The sequence below is a fragment of the Lasiosphaeria miniovina genome, assembly GCF_030549165.1.
Source record: "Lasiosphaeria miniovina strain SMH2392-1A chromosome Unknown B0T26scaffold_6, whole genome shotgun sequence".
NCBI classification, from domain to species: domain Eukaryota; kingdom Fungi; phylum Ascomycota; class Sordariomycetes; order Sordariales; family Lasiosphaeriaceae; genus Lasiosphaeria; species Lasiosphaeria miniovina.
The window spans coordinates 2,864,168-2,882,971 of record NW_026848225.1 but is presented as its reverse complement, the minus strand read 5'-3'; the positions used below and the strand labels follow the sequence as shown (position 1 = coordinate 2,882,971).

Sequence of the window (18,804 nt, the reverse complement as noted above, 5' to 3'; positions counted from 1 at the left end):
CGAGACCGTAAGACGAGCTATACGCGGGAAGGACCCGAGAGCCGAGTTAGGCCTCACAATAATGTTGAGACGGGTACTCCGAGGTGATGGTCTATCTTGCTTACAAGATCGGACGGGCGGACGAACGGACTGGCGACGGACGAAAAAGAAAAGCCCGTGTTTTTCAGCAACCAGGCAAAGTCTTGCCGAGCCCGACCACGTCGACTTGAACAAATTCCTTGCCTTTTTCTGACATTCCTGTCCTTGCTGGGTCACCGTTTGCAACGAATTGTGGAAAACAGCCGCCCCTGACATCCACACACTCTTCAGAGCGGAGTACCAAAAAGAGATAGTAGCCTCTTTACCGACTCAGGTTCGTACGAAGTTGGGACAGTAAAACTCATGTACTTCAAACTTCAGCATCTTCACCTACGTATGCCAAAAGCTATATGCATTCGACTGTTAGTAACAGACCGGTCCCAGCCAGGTGGTATATCTCCCCTCCCCCAAAAGGACGGCAACGTGGCCGCGGCCGGGAGAAACATAGGGAAAAGAATTGGCCGCTAGTATGTCTTGTCTGGGCACATATCTTGCCTTGACGATCGTAATGGACAAGTCGGAGAGGCTGATGATGGCAGTAGATTCCTGAGTTGTTTCCACGCACGCTGAGCCAGAGGTGGCAGCAGTTAAAGACTATAACTATAACCCCTCCCCCTTCTTCTTCTTTCACTTCCCCCAAACTGTGTTTGCTGCCGCTGCCATATCGTTGTTTGTGATCGCAATCTCAGCATCGTATTGCAAACAAGTATGATGCCGTGATGAAAGACTGCTCTTATTTACTACCTGCCCAGGTAGCCAGAAAGACAAACCGCTTTCGGGCTGGACAGTCGACTGAAGTAAAGGAAAAGAAGAATTTACATTTCCCGCAGTCTATGTATGTGATGAAAACGGAAAAGAAAGAGAAAAACACGCCCCCAGAGCCGCCGCAAAGCTAGAAGAAGACTACCTCTACCTCCTTGGTCCGATGTCACCGCCTACCACAACCACAACCATGGCCCCCTGTGACTCTCCTTCTTGCTTCGTTGATGGTAATGCTCTCTCTTTTTTATTCGCTCTCACAAAAACACACACAAAACGTGCGAGAGAAAAGATAACACTATACGGCTGGTGTTGCTGGGGTGGATGGCAGAAGAAGCCAGGAACCCAAAAGCAAGACAGACCGACCTAGCCAAATCCCACCAACACGCCCACTCTTATACCCCTTACCCGCCTCTGCCTGTCTGTTTAGTGTGCTTTTACTCGTTTGCTTGTAGCGACAACGCGCTACACCGCCCGCCGTTCCCTCGTCACCGGGGGCCAAACAAAAACCCAACAACGTGAAGGAAACAACGCCGATCCATGCTGAGTAACAAGATGAAGCCTGAGAGATGCGGAAACAGAAGAAAATAAGATGGGGATAGTGGTGCTGCGGTGAGGAAGAGAAACGTAGGGAGGGAAAGTCTGCTTCGTGTGGTTGCTACTGTTGTCGATGCCGTGTTCCGTTTATTCTTCTTTTTTCTTTATTAAAAAAGGTCAAACTCGGCGCCGGAATTCGCATCCAATCGGGAGTTGTTTTCTCTCCTTTGTTATCTCCTCTCTCCGCAGCCAAATAAAGGGGCCCAAGTGGTTTTATTTACCGAAACTGACGACGAGGCCGTGTCGGGTGAACAAGTAAATAGGTAGGTTCTCTGCCATGCTTTTTATTAGGGATACTAGGGCGCGCCTGTCGTGCTGTGGCGTGCAGAGGGCGACGACGCTGAAGACTACAATTCTGACTCGACACCGCCGTTTGCCTCCACCATCATTGGGCTCCCGTTCCCTATCTGCCTCTGCTGCTGTTGCTGCTGTCGAGATCTCGCGTTCAATGGCGCGCGTCTCCGCCCGCTCGGCCGGCCGTTCATAATCATGCTCTCGTCATCATCTTCCGAATCGCCACCTTGGTCCTCGGTAAACAGGCGGGCTTCGTCAAGCGCCTTGATGTCCGCAGGCTTATCGCGCAGCCACTGCATGCGAGGTCCCGAGCGCGCCAGCTCTGACACTCTGAATCCGTAAATCCTGGGCTCGTATATCTTGCCTGGCCCAAGGCCCGGCGCTACGTTACGAGCATACACGCCGTTAATCATAGGCAACTCGTCGGCGCCTCCGGGGGGGTTGCTGGGCCGCGAGAGGTTCGTGATGCTCTCTGTGCCCGACTTGGTCAGGTCGTACTCGGGGAAAGTGAGGAGGAAAAGGGCACCAAAGGTGCGGCCGAAGAATGCACCATCGACCGTCTGGAAGCGGCTGTTTGGGGGGACGTAGACGTCGAGGCACGACGGGCAAAAGAGCTTGACCGTGTCCTCGCCCGGGATATCGGAAAGGCCGACGGGGAGCGTCCGCGCCTGGTTGCAGTTTGTGCGCGGGCATACGCCAAAGTGGCCCAGCTCGTACTTCTCCGACATTTGCTGTATGCCGGCCCTCGAGCAGATAAAGCGCTGGTGGATCAGTCCGTAGAGCATCTCGGCCGATGACTCAATCACGGAGAGGTCGCTAGCGATACGGCTGTGGTGTCTTCTCTCGCCGGCCTGGGCTGCCCGGCCGCCGGGCTCATCGCGCGCATCGCCCGACACATCTTCTTCCTCATCTTCCTCCTCGTCTTCTTCGTCATCGTCGTCTTCTGGCTCGACGTCGAGGATCATCTTCGAAGGGAGGAATTGCATGAGCTCCTAGTCCGAGCGCACGAGGGGCGGGCGAGAGGGGGAGGGAGGAGGGGTGTGGTGGGGGTAATAGGCATAGAGACAGCGAAACCGAGAGGGCACGACATGTACTTACTTCCAAGGCCTCTTTGTACATGGCGACCTGGGTCTGCAGGCCAGTCAGGTTGAAGTCATCCTCAATGAATTCCTCTGACACCTCGGCAAAGTATTCGTGGCCCAGCAGGGAGCAAAACGACGAGATCCAGGACTCGGGAGTACCGGAGGAGGTGGACATGCTGGCGTCTTGCGCTCGGGGGTGGCGACGGCGTAGTGCTGCTGGGCGGGAGGGCAGGGGGGCCAAGGGCTCGAGCGGTGTCGACGACGAGGATTGGGTTCTGTCGGGGGCGAGGTAGACTTGGCTGCTTCCCGGCCGACGCGTTCGCTGCTCGTCGTTCTATGATGCGGGCATGATCAAGCGCAGAGGCTTGCGCAGTCGCGGGTTACGGGTGTCTGGATCGGCTTCCACCGTGGCTGCCGTCTAGAAGCTGAGATGGTGCCCGTGTGTTGCTGCTGCCCCCAAAAGACGCCCTTGTTTGTGTTTCCAAGGTTGCCTTTTTTTTTGCTTTGGGTTTGGGTTCGCTGGAGACGGAGGCTGCTGCCCTCATTTCTGGCGGGACACTGGTCTGTGCTTTTTCCGCCAAACGTCCTTCAGCCCCGCGCCTGCGTGCGGCCTGAATTTTACGGCCTCCAGGCTCCAGCCGCCCCTCTTGCCGCCCAAGCCCAAGTCATTCTGCAGGCCTGTGTCACGTGCCAGGAATTTTTAATTTTATTTGCTGCTGGGCATGAATCCCCTCCCATGGCAAAAGTTCGGCCCAAAAGGGTGCGGGACAGCGAACGCAATCCAGGGCAGTGCGTCCCAAGCGCTGGAGAGGCTGGCAAAACCAGCTCGCGCAACCCAACAGATTATGATGCTTCACACATCATGCAGATGTGCGACGAGATCAGCCCGTATTTCTGCCCTGAACCCCCGCGCCTCTGGCGGCCTTCGCAGCCTCGCCACAGCTCACGAGGCATTTGCGCCGGTTGATGTCGCAAAGTTTAAATATGAAGCTTTCGACATTAAAGAGCCGCTCGTCATACGCCCCAACAGGCCACCCCCAACACAGTTAGAAAATGCACTCGCTGCAGCCGCCAATGTCCACCACCAGACGCCGCCTGTCAATCTGCCCGCCCTCACTAAGTGGTTCACACAGGCGTCTCCGTCAGAGAACGGGACGCCTCTCTTGACGCCATTATGGAACAAATATCACAGTCTTGTTCTGCCATTTGAGCTCGTTCTGCCGCCGGCCGCAGAATGGGCCACGGGTTCTGGCAGCTCCCGTCTCTCGGCCTTCTTGAGCTGGCTGTCGGAGTCTAGCGGGCCGTTGCACAAAGATATGGCGGCGGCTTTACGGGAGCTGGTCTCGTCCCTTCCCCAGGCTCCGTACTCGGACGCAGACACCCGGTTTCTGCGATTCGACGCCCCATTGGCGCTCCTTGACGCGGGCTTGCAATACAACAAGGCGTCCGCCAGCCCAGACCAGTACATTGACCAGCTGTACATTGCGCAGGCTCCTCTAAACACGCTGCCCCCAGATCTGCAGGCTGACGTCCCCACCCCGGACCTCGTCAGAGAGGCCGGTAACGGCGACATCTACGACTCCAGCATCTGGATCGGCCTGGAGCCGACGTACACGCCGTGGCACAAGGACCCGAACCCCAATCTGTTCTGCCAGATGTGCAGCTCCAAGCTGGTCCGGATGCTCCCGCCGCAGCGCGGCGCCCAGGTCTACGACAGTGTCCGGGCCGGGCTGGGCTATACACGCACCCTCGGCTTCCGCGGCGACGAGATGATGCAGGGCCCGGAACGGCGCGCTCTTCTCGAGTCGGTGTGGGGCGACGAGGTCCCGTCCGACATGCTCGAGGTGCTCGTGAACCCTCAAGACGTGCTGTTCATCCCCAAGAGGTGGTGGCACAGCGTGAAAAGCGTGGGCAGCAGCGGCCAGCTCAACGGGTCTGTTAATTGGTGGTTCCGGTGAGGCACAGGCTGTCCGACGAAGCTTGCCTTGTGCAATTGCTACCCACCACTTCGACGAGGTCCGAGTCTTGAACGCAAATCCCGTTTAGGCTGGGCACTTGAAGTTTGTGTCACGCCTTTACGTAGTTGTAATAGGGCGCAGTAAACCGCCTATAGGGGGCGGTTTATCATGTGCTGGCATATCCACAAGGCATAATGTATCACCTATGGTTTGATCGTGTACTATATAATTGTATATACAAAACACATATCCCTGAAGCGAACTCACGGGCTGATTCATTCTCTAGCCTCTACCATGCTTCTCTTCGACGTTTTCACAGTTCTTGTTAATCCCGCCTCTTCATGTCAAAACCAAATATTACCGGCTGGCGTCATGAGAGGTACTTGTGGGTACTTTCAGTTAGAGATTATAGAATGGTGATAAAGGGTGTGCGGTGTAAATTAATCAGGGATGATGAGCACCGTCCCAAGCCCGGGCGAACCCGTTGTTTTCGAGGCCCTCTTGCTTGCCGTTTAACTGTCTCCACTGCATTGGCCCTTTTTCTGGTAGACGAGTACATCCCTCTGCAGCCAGCTATGACTGACGCAGCATTTCTCAGCCCAAGCATCCCTTTCGGCAATCCGTGCCTCACGACTCAGACTGAATGTCCAAGATTTCGGCAATCCGGCATGCACAGTCTTTTGAGTCCGGAATTCTCATTTAATCAATGTTTCCTCTCTCGCTTCCTAACCGCAGTGGTAATTAGGACGCCAGGGTATCCCGATTCCCAACCAAAAAGTCGTGACAGTATATCTCACACAGTCTATCCGTGGTGTTGCCTATTTTAAGCACGTTGTCGGCACTTGTTCTAGTAGCAAGCCATCTAATCGTGGATGAAGTTGAAGCTGGCTCTTGTTCCCCTCGGTATGGTTTATTTTCCTTTCTCATTTCGACGGCTAACTAGTCCTCACCCGAGATGCGGGAAATTGGCAGACCACGTAGCCACGAACGCGCTCGAGGGCAGGAAGAACAGCGACCTGGCCGTCTCGGCGAGGATGAACAGCTGGCACACGATGTGGAAGACTTCTGCGCCCGCGACGGCCTGGGGGGCTGCTAACTGCACCAATGCATGCACGCGCGGGGGGGCCACGGGATTAAATGACGGGTCCAAGAATAGGATTTTGCCAATAGAAAATGATAGGATGGTCTGAATCTCCGCTAATGGCGCGATGGCGCTTGATCACGCGTCTAGCTCACTGTTATGTTAGGTATTCAACCCCCGGAAGCAGTACCCAGGGTCGTACAGCCCCAGGTTTAGGTCTCTCATAGGACGTGATGGTCTAACCCCTGCATGTCCATTGCACAGAACGGGGCAGTGTGCACCTCCTTAGTTTTGTTCTACGGCAAGGGGTCTGCATGGGACATGCAAAGACAGCAAACTCGTAGCAAAATGGAAGTCATGTCTAAATCGGTAAATAAGGGGAGAGATTGGGAGGTCTCTATTTGTCGATTCAATGCGTGGCTATATCTCTGGTTTGAACATCTCAGTTTAGCAATAACTCCAAGATCAGCCAATGAAACAAGATGTACGGAGTAGCAGCGTGGGACTATCCCGGGGGTGAGAGAAGTGCATCCGGGGCTGAGCCGTGCAGCAGCAAACACTCGGGATTAACCAGCCTATCATAACCCTCAAGATTCAACTTACTCAAGCGGGTTACTGAAAACCTCTAAAGACGGACGTATGCTCGTATCTACCTTGACAAACAAGACTAAACACCTCTGCCACGCATTCATTTGCAACTTTTCGAAATTTATTACCTTCTTGAATTCAAACCCCGGAGGGTAAAGAGTCGAACAGTCATCAACGGCAGGCCTTACAACCTGGAGAGCTGCATCTTAGAACTAAATGCCCAACATGAGGGGACGCTAGTGTCGGGTGCAGGGGGCGAGCTGAGAACTGGCGACGCCGTCCATGACATTAACGGGTCCTTGCGGTAGCGAGCTGCTTCAGTGCATACACGTATAACAGCAGCGGGTGGAGCTCGGCAGCCAATGGCCGAGGTGCTTAGTATTTTGTTAGCATTGACCTTTTTTTTCTTTTTGCTTGTAGTTGAGATGTATAGATGACGACTAATTAGTACAGAGTTGTCGAACTGGGCTTGTTTTTCTTCTACGAATACTTAGGTACCTTACCTATATCTTCTTGCATTCAGTATTCTACCGCCATGGATCTGAAAGGGTGCACTTGATGTCATAAGAAGGTTGTTCTTTCATAGGCCGGCAGGTTTCCCTGCCTGCTTGTTGTCAGATCAGCGCCAAATATGGCCAGTAAGTGCAAGTCCGTCCATCTACGGATTACTCCGTACTCGTGGCGTCATCATTTCTGAACTAATCGATCCCCCGAAACCTAATAGGAATTTTTATCACAGTCCATAGAACCTTGAAAAAATGTCTTTCTGATAGGCGACGATTGTAAGATGCATAATTATCCCACTCGTCCCGGTTATTAAGTAGGTATCTAAGCACGTTGTCGACGCCTTTGCTTGGAAACTCTCGACGACCAATGACCATCCACGCGCCTGTCCTTAGATGAAGGTCCCGCTAACCAGACACCCAACCGCCAACATCACCACCGATATCCTAGCGGACGCTGCCTGGACAGTCTCTCCGCCAGCAGTGACGACACTGCTGGTCGGCGTCGAGTTTGTGTAGTTCCCGCCGCCGCAGCACACTGTCGTTGTCGGCCTCGGCGGCGTCATGGACGACGTTGTGAAGGACGTGGTGGACGACGGCGCGGCGGGCTTGGGGCAGATAACGTCCAGCGCGTCGCGGGCGGCCTGGCTGAGCTGCTCCGTCGTGCAGCGCAGGCTGGTGCAGTTACCGGCGAAGGCGGCCACGTCGGCGCAGCGGCAGAAGCCTGGCCCGCCCGAGGGTTGTGGGTGATTAGGATGAGAGAGCTGTGGTGTGGTGGTTGCACTTACAGCTAAAGTCGCCAAGCGGACAGTGGCAGAAGGAGAAGGCGGCGGTGATGCATGTTTGCTTGCACACAGTCAGCCATTAGCCTTATCGTGGATGGTGAGACGCAAAGGGGTCAAAGAGAGATGGTAGTAACTAACAGCGCAGATTGGCAGATGGCCGACGGCTACGATGGCGCTGCTTGTGGGTGCGGCGGATTGTGCTCTTGCTGACCGAAAGACGTGAGAGAGGGTAAACGCCAGCAATACCAGCTGGCGGCACTTGATCTGCCAGAGTTGGGAGGCCATGGCAAGCTGCCAGTGTGTTGGAGGGAGAGAAGCCGGCAAACTCCTCGACCTACGTAACGTCTTACGTATCCGTGTGTGCGGGTGCATGGCCGTCTTGTATCTCGCACACGGAACCCTCCGCGAGGCTCTCGAATCGATCGGCAGCTTTCATAACTCCTTTCGCTCCGGTACTAGCTGGTCTCGTGATGACCGTCGGCGGCTCATTGGTTGGGTTAGACAAGGCTGGGGACAGGCGACTATGCAAGAGCGCGACAGCTCGTTGACCGCACTTCCTTTTCAGGCACGACGACGCCTATGGTGTACGGCCATTGGCCGTCGGCTCCGGGATTGCTCAGGCTGGAGACCGAAGCGCGTGTCAATAATGGAACTCTGTCAACAAAACGCTGTAATAATTGCTAAAGTGGCTTGCTGAGCTGAAATGGTTATTTTCTTGGCATCGGAGGCGCAATGGCTGTGCCCATGCTCAGGCAGTTGCGACAAGACTAGAGCCGCAGTGAGGGGGTTGTGGTTATTATTTGGACTGCTGGTAGTTGATGGAATGGCCGTTGCTGTTTCCCCTTTTCTCGTCGACCAGCTACCAAGTAATTGCCGGGTCAAGGTGGGCGGTCAATGCTGCTTGCTCAACTGCGAATCTCTCAGTCCCTCGAACGATGACCTCCTTTCCGTCGAGTCGCCACGGCGGGGGGCGTCTCACGTTGTTCCCGACTTTTCTAATCCTTTTATTCTGCCGCCAAGTTTCAGCGCAATGCGGCTCCCTCATCACATACCGGCAGTACTCGATCCTGCTCTCCTCGGCACCTTCGTGCTTCCTAGACGGCTGCGGCGTCCCTCCCCCGGCCGGCTCGATGTCGTCAACGTGCCCGTCGTCGTCACGGTGCTCTGCCCTCTGGGAGATAACACGGGTGCAGTGGCAGCCAGACTGGTGTTATTCAGGGCCATCGGCATGTCCTGGCGACGTAGCCTGCCGGATCCCCGGATGGCCTGTCCTCAACGCCACGGCGGCGTGCTCTATCTCGCCCGACGACTGGCTGTTCTCGGCCACGAACGCGGGCGGGTGCTGCGCGACAGTCGACGAGCCGTTCGACCTCGGCGACTGGACGGCGACGCTGTGCAACGGGTCCGCCTGGCGCGAGCCGTTTGTCTACTTCGGCGGCATGGCCCCGCTCGACTGGGCCGAGTGGATCGAGCCGTGGAACTGGACCGTCGTCCCGTCGGATGCGGCGCTGAGGCAGCGCTGCCAGTCCACCACCGAGATGATGGTGTCTTTTGTCGCCGACAACCTCGTGTCCGTCGTCGAGACCATTTTCGAGATTGGCTTCTTTTGGGCCCTCCTGCAGGTTCCTTCTATGAACCGCTTGGCGAGCCGGAAGGTGCACAGATCGGGGAGATCGGTCATCGGCGGTGCTCAGTACGGCGCCTCGTTCGTCCTCGGCAACTTCTATACAGCCTGGAAGTGGCGGGCCACGCTAGGGTACTCGGACATCCCCGTCGGCTTTCTGGGTCTGGTCCTGTGCGCCCGGCCGAGCGCCGTCGGAATCATCTGTTTCCTCGACTTGGTGTTTTCGGGCTGGCTCGCAGAGAAGATCGCGCGGCTGCGCGGCTACGCACACCCAGCGCTGGCTGTCCCGGCCGACCAAGACTACAGGGAGACGCCCGCCTGGTTGCAAGCGAGGCAATTCCTGGCCAACTGGGCGCTGACCATGTCGGTGGCCGAAATCATCATCCAGATCATGAGCATGTACAGCCTGTACAAGACGACCAACGAGGGGCGGCTCCGCGGCTTCTACAGCCTGGACGCGCTCCTGCCCTACTGGCACGGCTCGGAAGCCCTCCGCATGTACGGCGGAGCGCTCGTGCACTGTATCTTCTCGTGGCTGAGTCTCTTGTCTCTGGCTGGCAGTGCCACGGTGCAGGCGTACCGCATTAAAATCTTTGAGGGCCTGACTGAGCATCTGATGGCGGCGCTGGGACACCGGAGGCGGAAGAGAACCATTGTCCGGCTCCACGAAGCGCTGAAGAAAGCATCGCGGCGCCGCAAAGACCCCCAGGGCCAACCATTAGCGCCGCAACAGCAAGCTCAACAACAGCCAGGTCGACAGCAGCTAGGTCAACAGCAGCCAGGTCAACAGCAGCCAGGTCAACAGCAGCCAGGTCAACAGCAGCCAGGTCAACAGCAGCCAGATCAACAGCAGCCAGATCAACAGCAGCCAGATCAACAACAGGCAGCTCAACCACCACCGCCCGAACAACTCCAACCAATTCACTCAGTCTACCAACTGCGGGCGACACTTGCTGCGGAGGAAGCCCAAGCCCAAGAAGACAACGCGCTGCCTCCTCCGACCTCGGGTGTCCCCGACGCGCAAGACCCCGAGCTAACCCGGTTCGGCCGTGTGCTGTCCGTGTGGCCGTTCTCGGTGGCGTTCCGGCAGCTCGAGAAGCGGGCGATGCGGATCCGGGAGCGGCAGACCCCGTCGAAGATGGCCCTGGACCTGATGCGAGAGGGCCTGCGCAAGATCGAGACGGTGGCCCTGTGCTTCACGGGTGCGTGCGTCGTCGTCAACTACATCTCGCAGTGGTGCTTCTGGTCCGGCTTCATCCAGAGCCAAGGCGACCGGTAATTACCCACCTAGACACAATGCTACGGTTCCATACTGACACCCTGAATCAGGTGGTGTCCTCCGACGTCCGACTTCAAGCTTTTGGTCTGGGCCGTCATCAGTCTCGTTTGTGAGTTGGTCCCGTATCGTATTCTCTCATGATAGATGGTGTTGACAGGCCCCGCCTACAGCGTTTTTCCTCTCTCTCATCCTGTCCCAGGAGCCATGGCAACAAAACCAGCCGGGCGCAGTATAGGTGCCCCTGAGCCTTTGATTGCGAGGAGGTGGTAGCAGTGGCGAACCAAAGTCGGTGCATACATATGATATGAGCTATACCATAATAAGCACCGAAGAACCAATCACGAGGATGGAGAAAGTGACAAATTCCGGGCATGGTTGCGAGTTTCCCCCCCAGGGTTGCTCGTATCCGAAGGGTTCTCCTTCTTTTCCAAGGAGCGAGTTCGGAACAAAAATCTAGTGGGGCTAAACTTAAGCACACTGCCGATTCTAGCCAAATTTGCCCAAGGTAGGGCAGGCAATTGGCTCGTGTGGAGTGGCTGGTGATGCAGTGCAGTGCAGATAGACAATCAGTCGCCAAGCGCAACCCATAGCCCAACGAAATACGCCCGCGTGACCAACTAATTGGTCCAAGAGTTCCTCGCCGTAACTAGACCAAAAATAGATCCCTGGATGCTTTTGCTCTCCGCCCCTTGTTGGCTGCTGCTCCCGTATTTCCGAAGTGCATCCCGAAGTGTAGGCGGGGATTAGTGGCGTCCGCAGCCACGATACCAATCGAAGTACGGAGTATGAGACTCGAAAAGGAAGAAGACGAGCTAATTAGCCCAGTTTCGTCTTGGCGACGGCGATGCAAATCCTTCCGAAACATCCACCACCCCTGCAGCCCTACACCACGGTCCATGGTGACGCGGTGCATAATTGACTGTCTTGAAAATATCTGGCTCAGCTAATTAACATGATATAATCCAGCACTAGCCGGCATCCTTCAAGCTGGACAGCAGCACTTCAACTTTCAAACGTCTCACGATTTCCCTCTGGGTTTGAATACAACACCTACCTGCCTGCCTCCCTGCCTTATCTCAGCTGGGTACGGACCTGTGGTTATCACGCCTCACGCCCTCGAGAGATAAGGCAACACGGCTGCAGCGTGTCTCTCGGGCCACTCGCCAGCGGCAAGCGACAATGTCCAGCCCCAGCAGCTCGTCGCTGCACTCGCTCACGGGCCCCAAGAGATCGCGCAAGGGGTGCATAACGTGCAAGATCCGGCGCGTCAAGTGCGACGAGACGCGGCCGCGGTGCAGCCGGTGCACGCAGACGGGGCGCACGTGCGACGGGTACGCGTCGTCGACGGCCATCTCGGACCCGTCGCGGCGGGCGCTGGCCATCGCCGTCAGCCAGATGCAGGTGGTCGGCCCGGCGTCGCGCGTGCTGGGCGAGCCGCTGCCCGTCGAGGACGCCGCCTGCTTCGACTTCTTCCGTGTCTGCACCGTCGCCATGACGAGCTCCGTCTTCCCCGCCGAGTTCTGGTCGCGCGAGATGCTGAGCGTCTCCCATGCCGAGCCCGCCGTGTGGCACATCGCCGTCGCCCTCGGCGCCCTCCACCGTCGCTGGGAGTGGGTCAACAATAACTACCACCACTGCGGCCGGCACGCCAGCAGCAGCGCCCACGCCCGTGCCCACTCCGACACCACCGACCTGGTGCCCTTCTTCACCCAGCAGGCCACCAAGCACTACTACACCGCCATCTCGCTGGCCAGGGGCATCCAGAACCCCTCCGCCCTCGCCGTCGTCAGCATCGCCCTGGCCGCCGCCGCCCACCTCTCGGGCCGCTGGTCCGACTGCCTGGTCCACGTCCAGGCCGGCCTGCACCTCCTGATCAAGATGCAGACAAAGCCCCAGCCCCAGCACCAGCATCAGCACCAGCACCAGCACCAGCACCAGCACCAGCACCAGCACCAGCACCAGCACCAGCACCAGCACCAGCACCAGCACCAGCACCAGCACCAGCACCAGCACCAGAACCGAACCTACACCCCGCCGTCAGGAAACAGCAATCTAGAGAGCGCCACCCGGGGCTTCAAGCGGCTAGACCTACAGCAAGCACAAACCACACTCCCGCTGCCATCCGATCTGCAGGGCGCCGTGCACACGCTCGAGCGGCTGGACCTGCAAGCCATGGTCTTCTGCGACATGCGCGTGCCGTACAACTACGAGAGCGCCACGGTCGCGCTGCTCGCCGACGCCGTGGGCGGGCGGGCCACGTACCTGCCGAACCCCGGGTGGGCTGCCGCCAGCGACAGGCCGCCCGGCGACCTCGACGAGGCGAGCCTGATGGTGATCCGCATGATGCGCCAGTTCATGGTGCTCACGTACGCGGTCGAGACGGGCAAGATCGCCATCGCCGTCTACGCGGCCGCGCGGCTGCAGCTCCTGCAGGATTCGCGCCGGCGCGAAAAGCAGCTCGCCGCCGTGCTCTCGCCGCCACCACCAGCAGCCACCGGCAGAAAAACCAACAACCCGCGCAGCAGCACAGCACCACGGCAGCAGAACCCCTACGACAACTCCCACCAAGGCTCCACCACCACCACCACCACCACCACCAACAACAACAACCCCACATCGCCAGAACAGCAACAACAACAGCGCAAGACCGTCCTCTCCCTCTTACTCTACCACACGGTCCTCAACGTGCTCGTCGGCGCCGGTCTCCTCGGTCCCGAGACACGGTGGGACGCGCACACGGCAGGCTTCGCGCGCATCGTCGGCCTCGCGGGCGCCGTGGCGCGGCACACGGACTCGCCGATGCGCTTCTTCATGTCGCTGGAGCTGGGGCTGGCCCTGCCGCTGTACCTGACCGCCATCCGCTGCCGGCACCCCGTGCTGCGGCGGCGCGCGCTGCGCCTGCTGCACCGGCTCGACCGCCAGGAGGGCATCCTCAACTGCAAGGCCACGGCGCGCGTCGCCGAGCAGGTCGTGCGCGTCGAGGAGGACGGGGTGAGTGGGATCAACCTGCCGCTGCTGGGGCGGGACGATGATGACGACGCGGACGCGTATTACCTTCCTGGTGATGATCGGAGCGACGAGTATACGGAGGCGAGCTTGGAGTCGCTGCTGCTGCTGGACGCGGATAACGAGGGCTCGTTTTGGAGCGGCGGGGGTGCGGGGTCTTCTTGTCAGTTTCCTCCTGATGATGATGATGATGATGATGATGATGATGATGGGGATGGGGATGGGGATGACGGTGATGATGATGATAATGATGGGGATGGGGATGACGGTGGTGATGATGATGTGCTTGTGGTTGGGGAGGAGGCAGAGCCGTGCCCGGCGTGGCCCGACGGGTGGCCCAACATCCCCGAGGAGAAGCGGTCCATCACGCAGCAGCTGCTGGTCGACGTCGAGACGAACACGGTGCACATCAAGATCTACGTCGTGGGCCGCGGCGAAGGTGGCGCGTACCTGGGCAGGACTGTGACGGTGGATATGTAATCAGAGGCCGATGCAACGGATTAGACTGGTTCTAGTTTAGAGTAAATAGTAGACGAACGAAGAAGAGCCTGGAATTGCTCAAATCGCGGAGAATGAAACCGAATTCGTATAAATGTCCTACATCACGACTGCCTTTAGGAACGAAATTGTTTTTAGGTTCTGCGACGAGATTCCCGGTCAGCTTTCGCGGATTGGCCAGTTCGGAGATACATGCGTAATCGGTAGATATGGCCGGAATTACACTCACCGGACATTATGAGACTAATCTGACTGCAGCCTCCCGGGTTTGGAATTCATACGCTTTGGTCGTGCCTGTTGTTACGCGGTTGCCCCACCCTCTCTGTGCGACCAGTCCAGAGCAGACATCTTGCACGTAAAAGGTACCTATACACACGTCTTGGTATTTTTTAGAGAAGAGATGGGCTATTAGGATTGTAAAAGAGGAATGCGATTAGGGCGGGTTTACCTCTTTCGGCAAAAAAAGCCGTTAGGGCGAACCGTAAGGCTTAAACGCCTTTTAAAGCCGAGAAAGTCCCCCATTTCTTTCAATCGACCCAATAGACTGAACACAGGGCAAGCTCCCGTCGCACGAGTAATACAGTCAAACTGGATTGGTACTCAAATTATATGAGTACAAGGAATGTGTATTGCTTGCTTGAAGAACCAAGCAAGCTCTATCTAAGACCGTGGCTACGGTCAGCGTATGTATCTATGAGTGAGCCAATAAGAGCACAGCTCTCATTGCCCACAGCTCTCATTGCCCAGTACCAAGCTTCTGCTCAGTGCCGGGCACCTCCAAAACGCTGGGCACTATTCCTGCTCAGTGCCAAGCCCCCTTCATGCACTGAGCAACTTCCCATTGGTTGCACACCTGTGGGCTTCCCTGCAGGCCCGGAGCTCCCCGCTCCTGCAGCCTACCCAGTATGAACCGGGGGTTCGTAACATTGGGTCTATATCAAGGCCTGCCCTTTCAAAACCCTAGCTAGCCTTCCCTAAGAGAATTAAAGCGAGGGCTACTGAAGTGAGGCTAAGGGTATATCGGATCGCGAGGGATGTCGAGGGCTGATCTATGGACGTGTCGCGGCGCGTGAGCGGAACTTTGGACAGGCCGTCCTAGAATTCCGGCGGAAAGTTGCCGTGGTGAAGTTTACCCATCGATTTGTGTCACCTGAAAATTGAGCCACATCCGAGCCATAACTGAGTTGAACCTTAAAAGGCCCTCTATGACGCTCACTTCCTAACATCACAAGATTTCCTTTGTTTTATCTTTTAGGTATAAATAGTGGCTTCTTTTCTACATCTCTAGACCTTGGGGAGGCAGACAATTCAAGACCTTTTAAGCCACTGTCAACTTTGATCACGGGCCAGAATTTGATCTTGTTAGGACGGCGGTCTTGCGGGGGGTCGTCTGCGTGCGGTCTTTTTCAAAGCTGCGCTATGAGCAGCTACTTCTGAAGGTTTTGTGATCAAGGGAAGTCGGCGCGGATATTCAGGTCGTGTTGGGCATGCGAACAACTCTAGTAGTGCTTTACATAAGAATTACTAGATATCAAGGCTCTATGGGGCAAACCATTTGCGGTTTGTGTCTCCTGCCAGAAGAGCCCACATTTTACCGGTTATAAGATAGCTAGCGAATGTAGGTAGTCGATCCAGGAGACCGAATGCCCACCACTACCAACCCCAGCACTCCCCTACCTTTGTCTTGCGGTCTGCCCCCCCCCCGAGGCAAGCATCTGCCCAACCAGTTGCCGCCACACCAACGCAGTAGGGTGTGACTCATTGCTGATTTCGACTGCGGGGTAAGTCCCAGGCATTTGCTGTAGCCAGCACGAATTCCATTCTACTCTTTACTTTCTCGAACTACAGAGCGCATCCGTCAAATTTTTCCCCATTTCCAACTCCACGCGCTCTTTCCTACAATATCTGGCTAGGAACATATCGGTACTGCTATTCACAATGACTGACGGCGTTTCTGAGCTTATGATTTCTACGTTTTCCGGCACCGAGAAAGATGTATTCGGCAAAGACAAGGACGGGAGACTGCCTCTCCTTCTTCCCAAGGCCATGGAAGGTCACCCGATCGCATCGAAGAGCATCCTTCTAAACCTACCACCCGAGATCTTAGGCGATATTACGGACCTAATTGCAGATGATAAAGCTACCCTCTCTGCTCTAGCCCTGGTTAATAGCGACTGTAGACAGTTGGCTCGCTCCTGTCAATTCGCCGATGTCTGCTTCGACTACAGCCCAAACTCAAGGCGCCTCTTGATCTTACTTATGAAGGAGGCTATCACTAGACTGCGCCGCGATGACCTAAGCCGCAGAAGCTAACCTCTATTTATCGGATCTTGTATTCGCAGAGCTGCTGTTAGACCTGACCTAGAATGGGTCGCTCACGCACACGGCGATCTCTACGACTCCATTTGGGGGGGTGCAGCCAACGTTCCAACTCCAGAGCACCGCAACAAGTTATCTAAGGAAGCAGCCGATAATTACATTGCGGAATACCGCGCTCCTATCCAAACCGCCATAAATTGGGCAATGCCACACCTGGAGACCTTATTGTGGCATGACCGACTGTGCCTCGATGGCCCCTTTTTTACGGCCATTGCAAATCTGCCTCTTCGGCACCTCAAGTTAGCTGGGGTTCGCATTTGGGAGGGGCATCGTCCTGAGCCACCTGTGACGCCACTCATTGTGCCACTGGAATCACTCTCACTTGGTATACGCCTCTGCGACAATGCAGAGTCTCACAAGGACAAAATAATCGCCGATGCCGATGCCGATGCCGATGCCAAGGCCTGGGAAAACAGAAGCCTGTCACCCTTGATAACAACTATCCTACAACGTTGCAGCACGACCCTCAAACGTTTAACCCTGAGTTACAATGCATACAAGGGAGATCAATCTCTTTCATTCGGTCATGAACAGATAATTAACCTTCAAACGTCTTCGGTACCTCAACATTTCTGGCATCTTTTGCAATCCTGATGTACAAGTCTGGTCTTCGCTGCTTTCTGCACCGCTGAGACATCTCTTTTTACCCTCCACAAATTCGCCAGCCTTTAAACAAGCCTTATTTGCCTGCGAACCCCTACGGGACCTTGAGACACTTGTCGTACCATACCTTAATGGCAAGGACGTTACAACGGTGCAGCCGATGATCGACTTCATTTCATGCCACCCACATGTTCACACGCTCTCCATCGGGGACACCTCACCCCAGCTCATGGACTCTCATCTTATTCCACTTCTCTCTGATGGCAGGTGGTCAAACCTCACCTCCCTTTCGCTAGTATGGAGCGAGCCGGGAACCCAGCCGGGAACCCAGCCACACACGGCCATCATTTCCGCAGACTCCCTAGCCGCTATCGGCAGTATCGGATCGCTGGAGCAAATCTGTTTAAGTGCAGGCTGTCAATTTGGCTGGCGCTACTAGTGGTTAATCGACTATAACACAGTACGGTTTAGCCTTCAGAGGCTAGCAAAGCTCAAGAGGCTCGCGTTCTCACGAGATACATACCGAGTGCTAGATGGCGGGCTTAGACTGGATGTGGAGGAGTATTATGAGCAGCGACATGTGACATCAGCGGAAGATAATGACGCCCTGGAGCGGCCGGAGCTAGATAGGGTTAGAGATTTTGAGCATGCGGCAGAGAGGGAAGACAATAGTGACGGTTTGGAGATTGGCAGCCTTAGAGTTTGGGAGCGCGCACATCGCAACCGCATGCTCCGGGAGGGGGAAAAGTATGCTGCTGCTTTCCCATGTCTGGAATGGATGTACTGCGGTCAGTGGCCAATGGAGGTTCGAAAGGTGGGCGTGTTGGGGGGCACGGTTCGTGCCGTGCCTCTGAGTAAGGAGAGGGACTCCTGCTGGACACTACTCCGCCGGATGTTCGCAATGCTGGAAGATGAGTGATTACTCTTAGGTGGGGCCCGTCACACGCGGCATGTATTAGACTGAGCTGCATGGAAATCTAGCAAAACACCGACTTCAGCATCGGCGGCCGGTCGCGGGCCTCAATATACGCATGGGCAACGCAGTTCTTGTCACCACTACTAGCACCACTCCGTGATAGCCGTGTACTTATCCGCACGATTCCAAGCACCTTTCTTCGATAGCTGCGAAACAAACTGCGAACTCCTCACTGCCATCGTTGTCACCATTTTGGTGCGGGAGAATTGGGGGTGATTAGATTATTCTAACAAGATTGCGAAATCCGTCTTCGCATCTTGGTCGTGGTGGTCATTGCAGCGTCGTAGAGCGACCTCTGTTTCCATCGTGGTGGCCCTTTCATTAATTGTACTGTTCTTGTTCTATTTGTACTCGAGCCGGCCGATTGAGTTTGACACCACGGCACGGCGCGAGTCTTCTCGGTCTAATCTATGGTTATGCCGAACCTTGACGGCTCCGGCCGCTCAGAGTTCGGGTGTGTGGAGCAGAGCAGCCGAGATATGATGCGCCACTTGTAGCCGGATCCGAGAACCTCTCATGTTAGACTTGTGCTTCGTGCTTCCGCCGGGTATTGGCTCTTTTTTCGTGACTAACTTCAATCTATATATCGCATTCGTAGAGTTTCGTCTTTTTTAATAGATAGACAAGGTGGTATATACTAATTCCTAGTTTGAATACAAACGGTGGCTCTTCTTGGTTTGGTAACGGTACATGATTGCACTAGTAAGAAAAAAA

General features: G+C 55.9%; 6 protein-coding genes across 6 annotated transcripts; 4 read left to right on the top strand and 2 right to left on the bottom strand.

Moving 5' to 3' along the window:
- Positions 1 to 1,781: 1,781 nt before the first annotated feature.
- On the bottom strand, positions 1,782 to 2,985 carry B0T26DRAFT_652172 (casein kinase II regulatory subunit-domain-containing protein; the record flags this gene model as incomplete). Its single annotated transcript, XM_060438341.1, has 2 exons — positions 1,782 to 2,693; positions 2,827 to 2,985. 2 exons carry the CDS (start codon positions 2,983 to 2,985, stop codon positions 1,782 to 1,784), a joined length of 1,071 nt encoding a protein of 356 aa, XP_060293137.1.
- A 673-nt stretch (positions 2,986 to 3,658) lies between these two features.
- On the top strand, positions 3,659 to 4,768 carry B0T26DRAFT_653537 (uncharacterized protein; the record flags this gene model as incomplete). Its single annotated transcript, XM_060438464.1, has 1 exon — positions 3,659 to 4,768. The coding sequence occupies one exon, from the start codon at positions 3,659 to 3,661 to the stop codon at positions 4,766 to 4,768; it is 1,110 nt and encodes a 369-aa protein (XP_060293136.1).
- A 2,564-nt stretch (positions 4,769 to 7,332) lies between these two features.
- Positions 7,333 to 8,010, bottom strand: B0T26DRAFT_679196 (uncharacterized protein; the record flags this gene model as incomplete). Its single annotated transcript, XM_060440322.1, has 3 exons — positions 7,333 to 7,664; positions 7,729 to 7,786; positions 7,864 to 8,010. The coding sequence occupies 3 exons, from the start codon at positions 8,008 to 8,010 to the stop codon at positions 7,333 to 7,335; spliced, it is 537 nt and encodes a 178-aa protein (XP_060293135.1).
- A 538-nt stretch (positions 8,011 to 8,548) lies between these two features.
- On the top strand, positions 8,549 to 11,249 carry B0T26DRAFT_679195 (uncharacterized protein; the record flags this gene model as incomplete). Its single annotated transcript, XM_060440321.1, has 5 exons — positions 8,549 to 8,591; positions 8,746 to 10,624; positions 10,679 to 10,737; positions 11,119 to 11,133; positions 11,182 to 11,249. 5 exons carry the CDS (start codon positions 8,549 to 8,551, stop codon positions 11,247 to 11,249), a joined length of 2,064 nt encoding a protein of 687 aa, XP_060293134.1.
- Positions 11,250 to 11,507: 258 nt separating this feature from the next.
- On the top strand, positions 11,508 to 14,302 carry B0T26DRAFT_874819 (uncharacterized protein). Its single transcript, XM_060448043.1, has one exon. The coding sequence runs from the start codon at positions 11,808 to 11,810 to the stop codon at positions 14,112 to 14,114; it is 2,307 nt and encodes a 768-aa protein (XP_060293133.1). The 5' UTR covers positions 11,508 to 11,807; the 3' UTR covers positions 14,115 to 14,302.
- Positions 14,303 to 16,070: 1,768 nt separating this feature from the next.
- On the top strand, positions 16,071 to 17,681 carry B0T26DRAFT_786602 (uncharacterized protein; the record flags this gene model as incomplete). Its single annotated transcript, XM_060446783.1, has 4 exons — positions 16,071 to 16,315; positions 16,475 to 16,933; positions 16,970 to 17,034; positions 17,114 to 17,681. 4 exons carry the CDS (start codon positions 16,071 to 16,073, stop codon positions 17,551 to 17,553), a joined length of 1,209 nt encoding a protein of 402 aa, XP_060293132.1. The 3' UTR covers positions 17,554 to 17,681.
- Between the last annotated feature and the right edge of the window lie 1,123 nt (positions 17,682 to 18,804).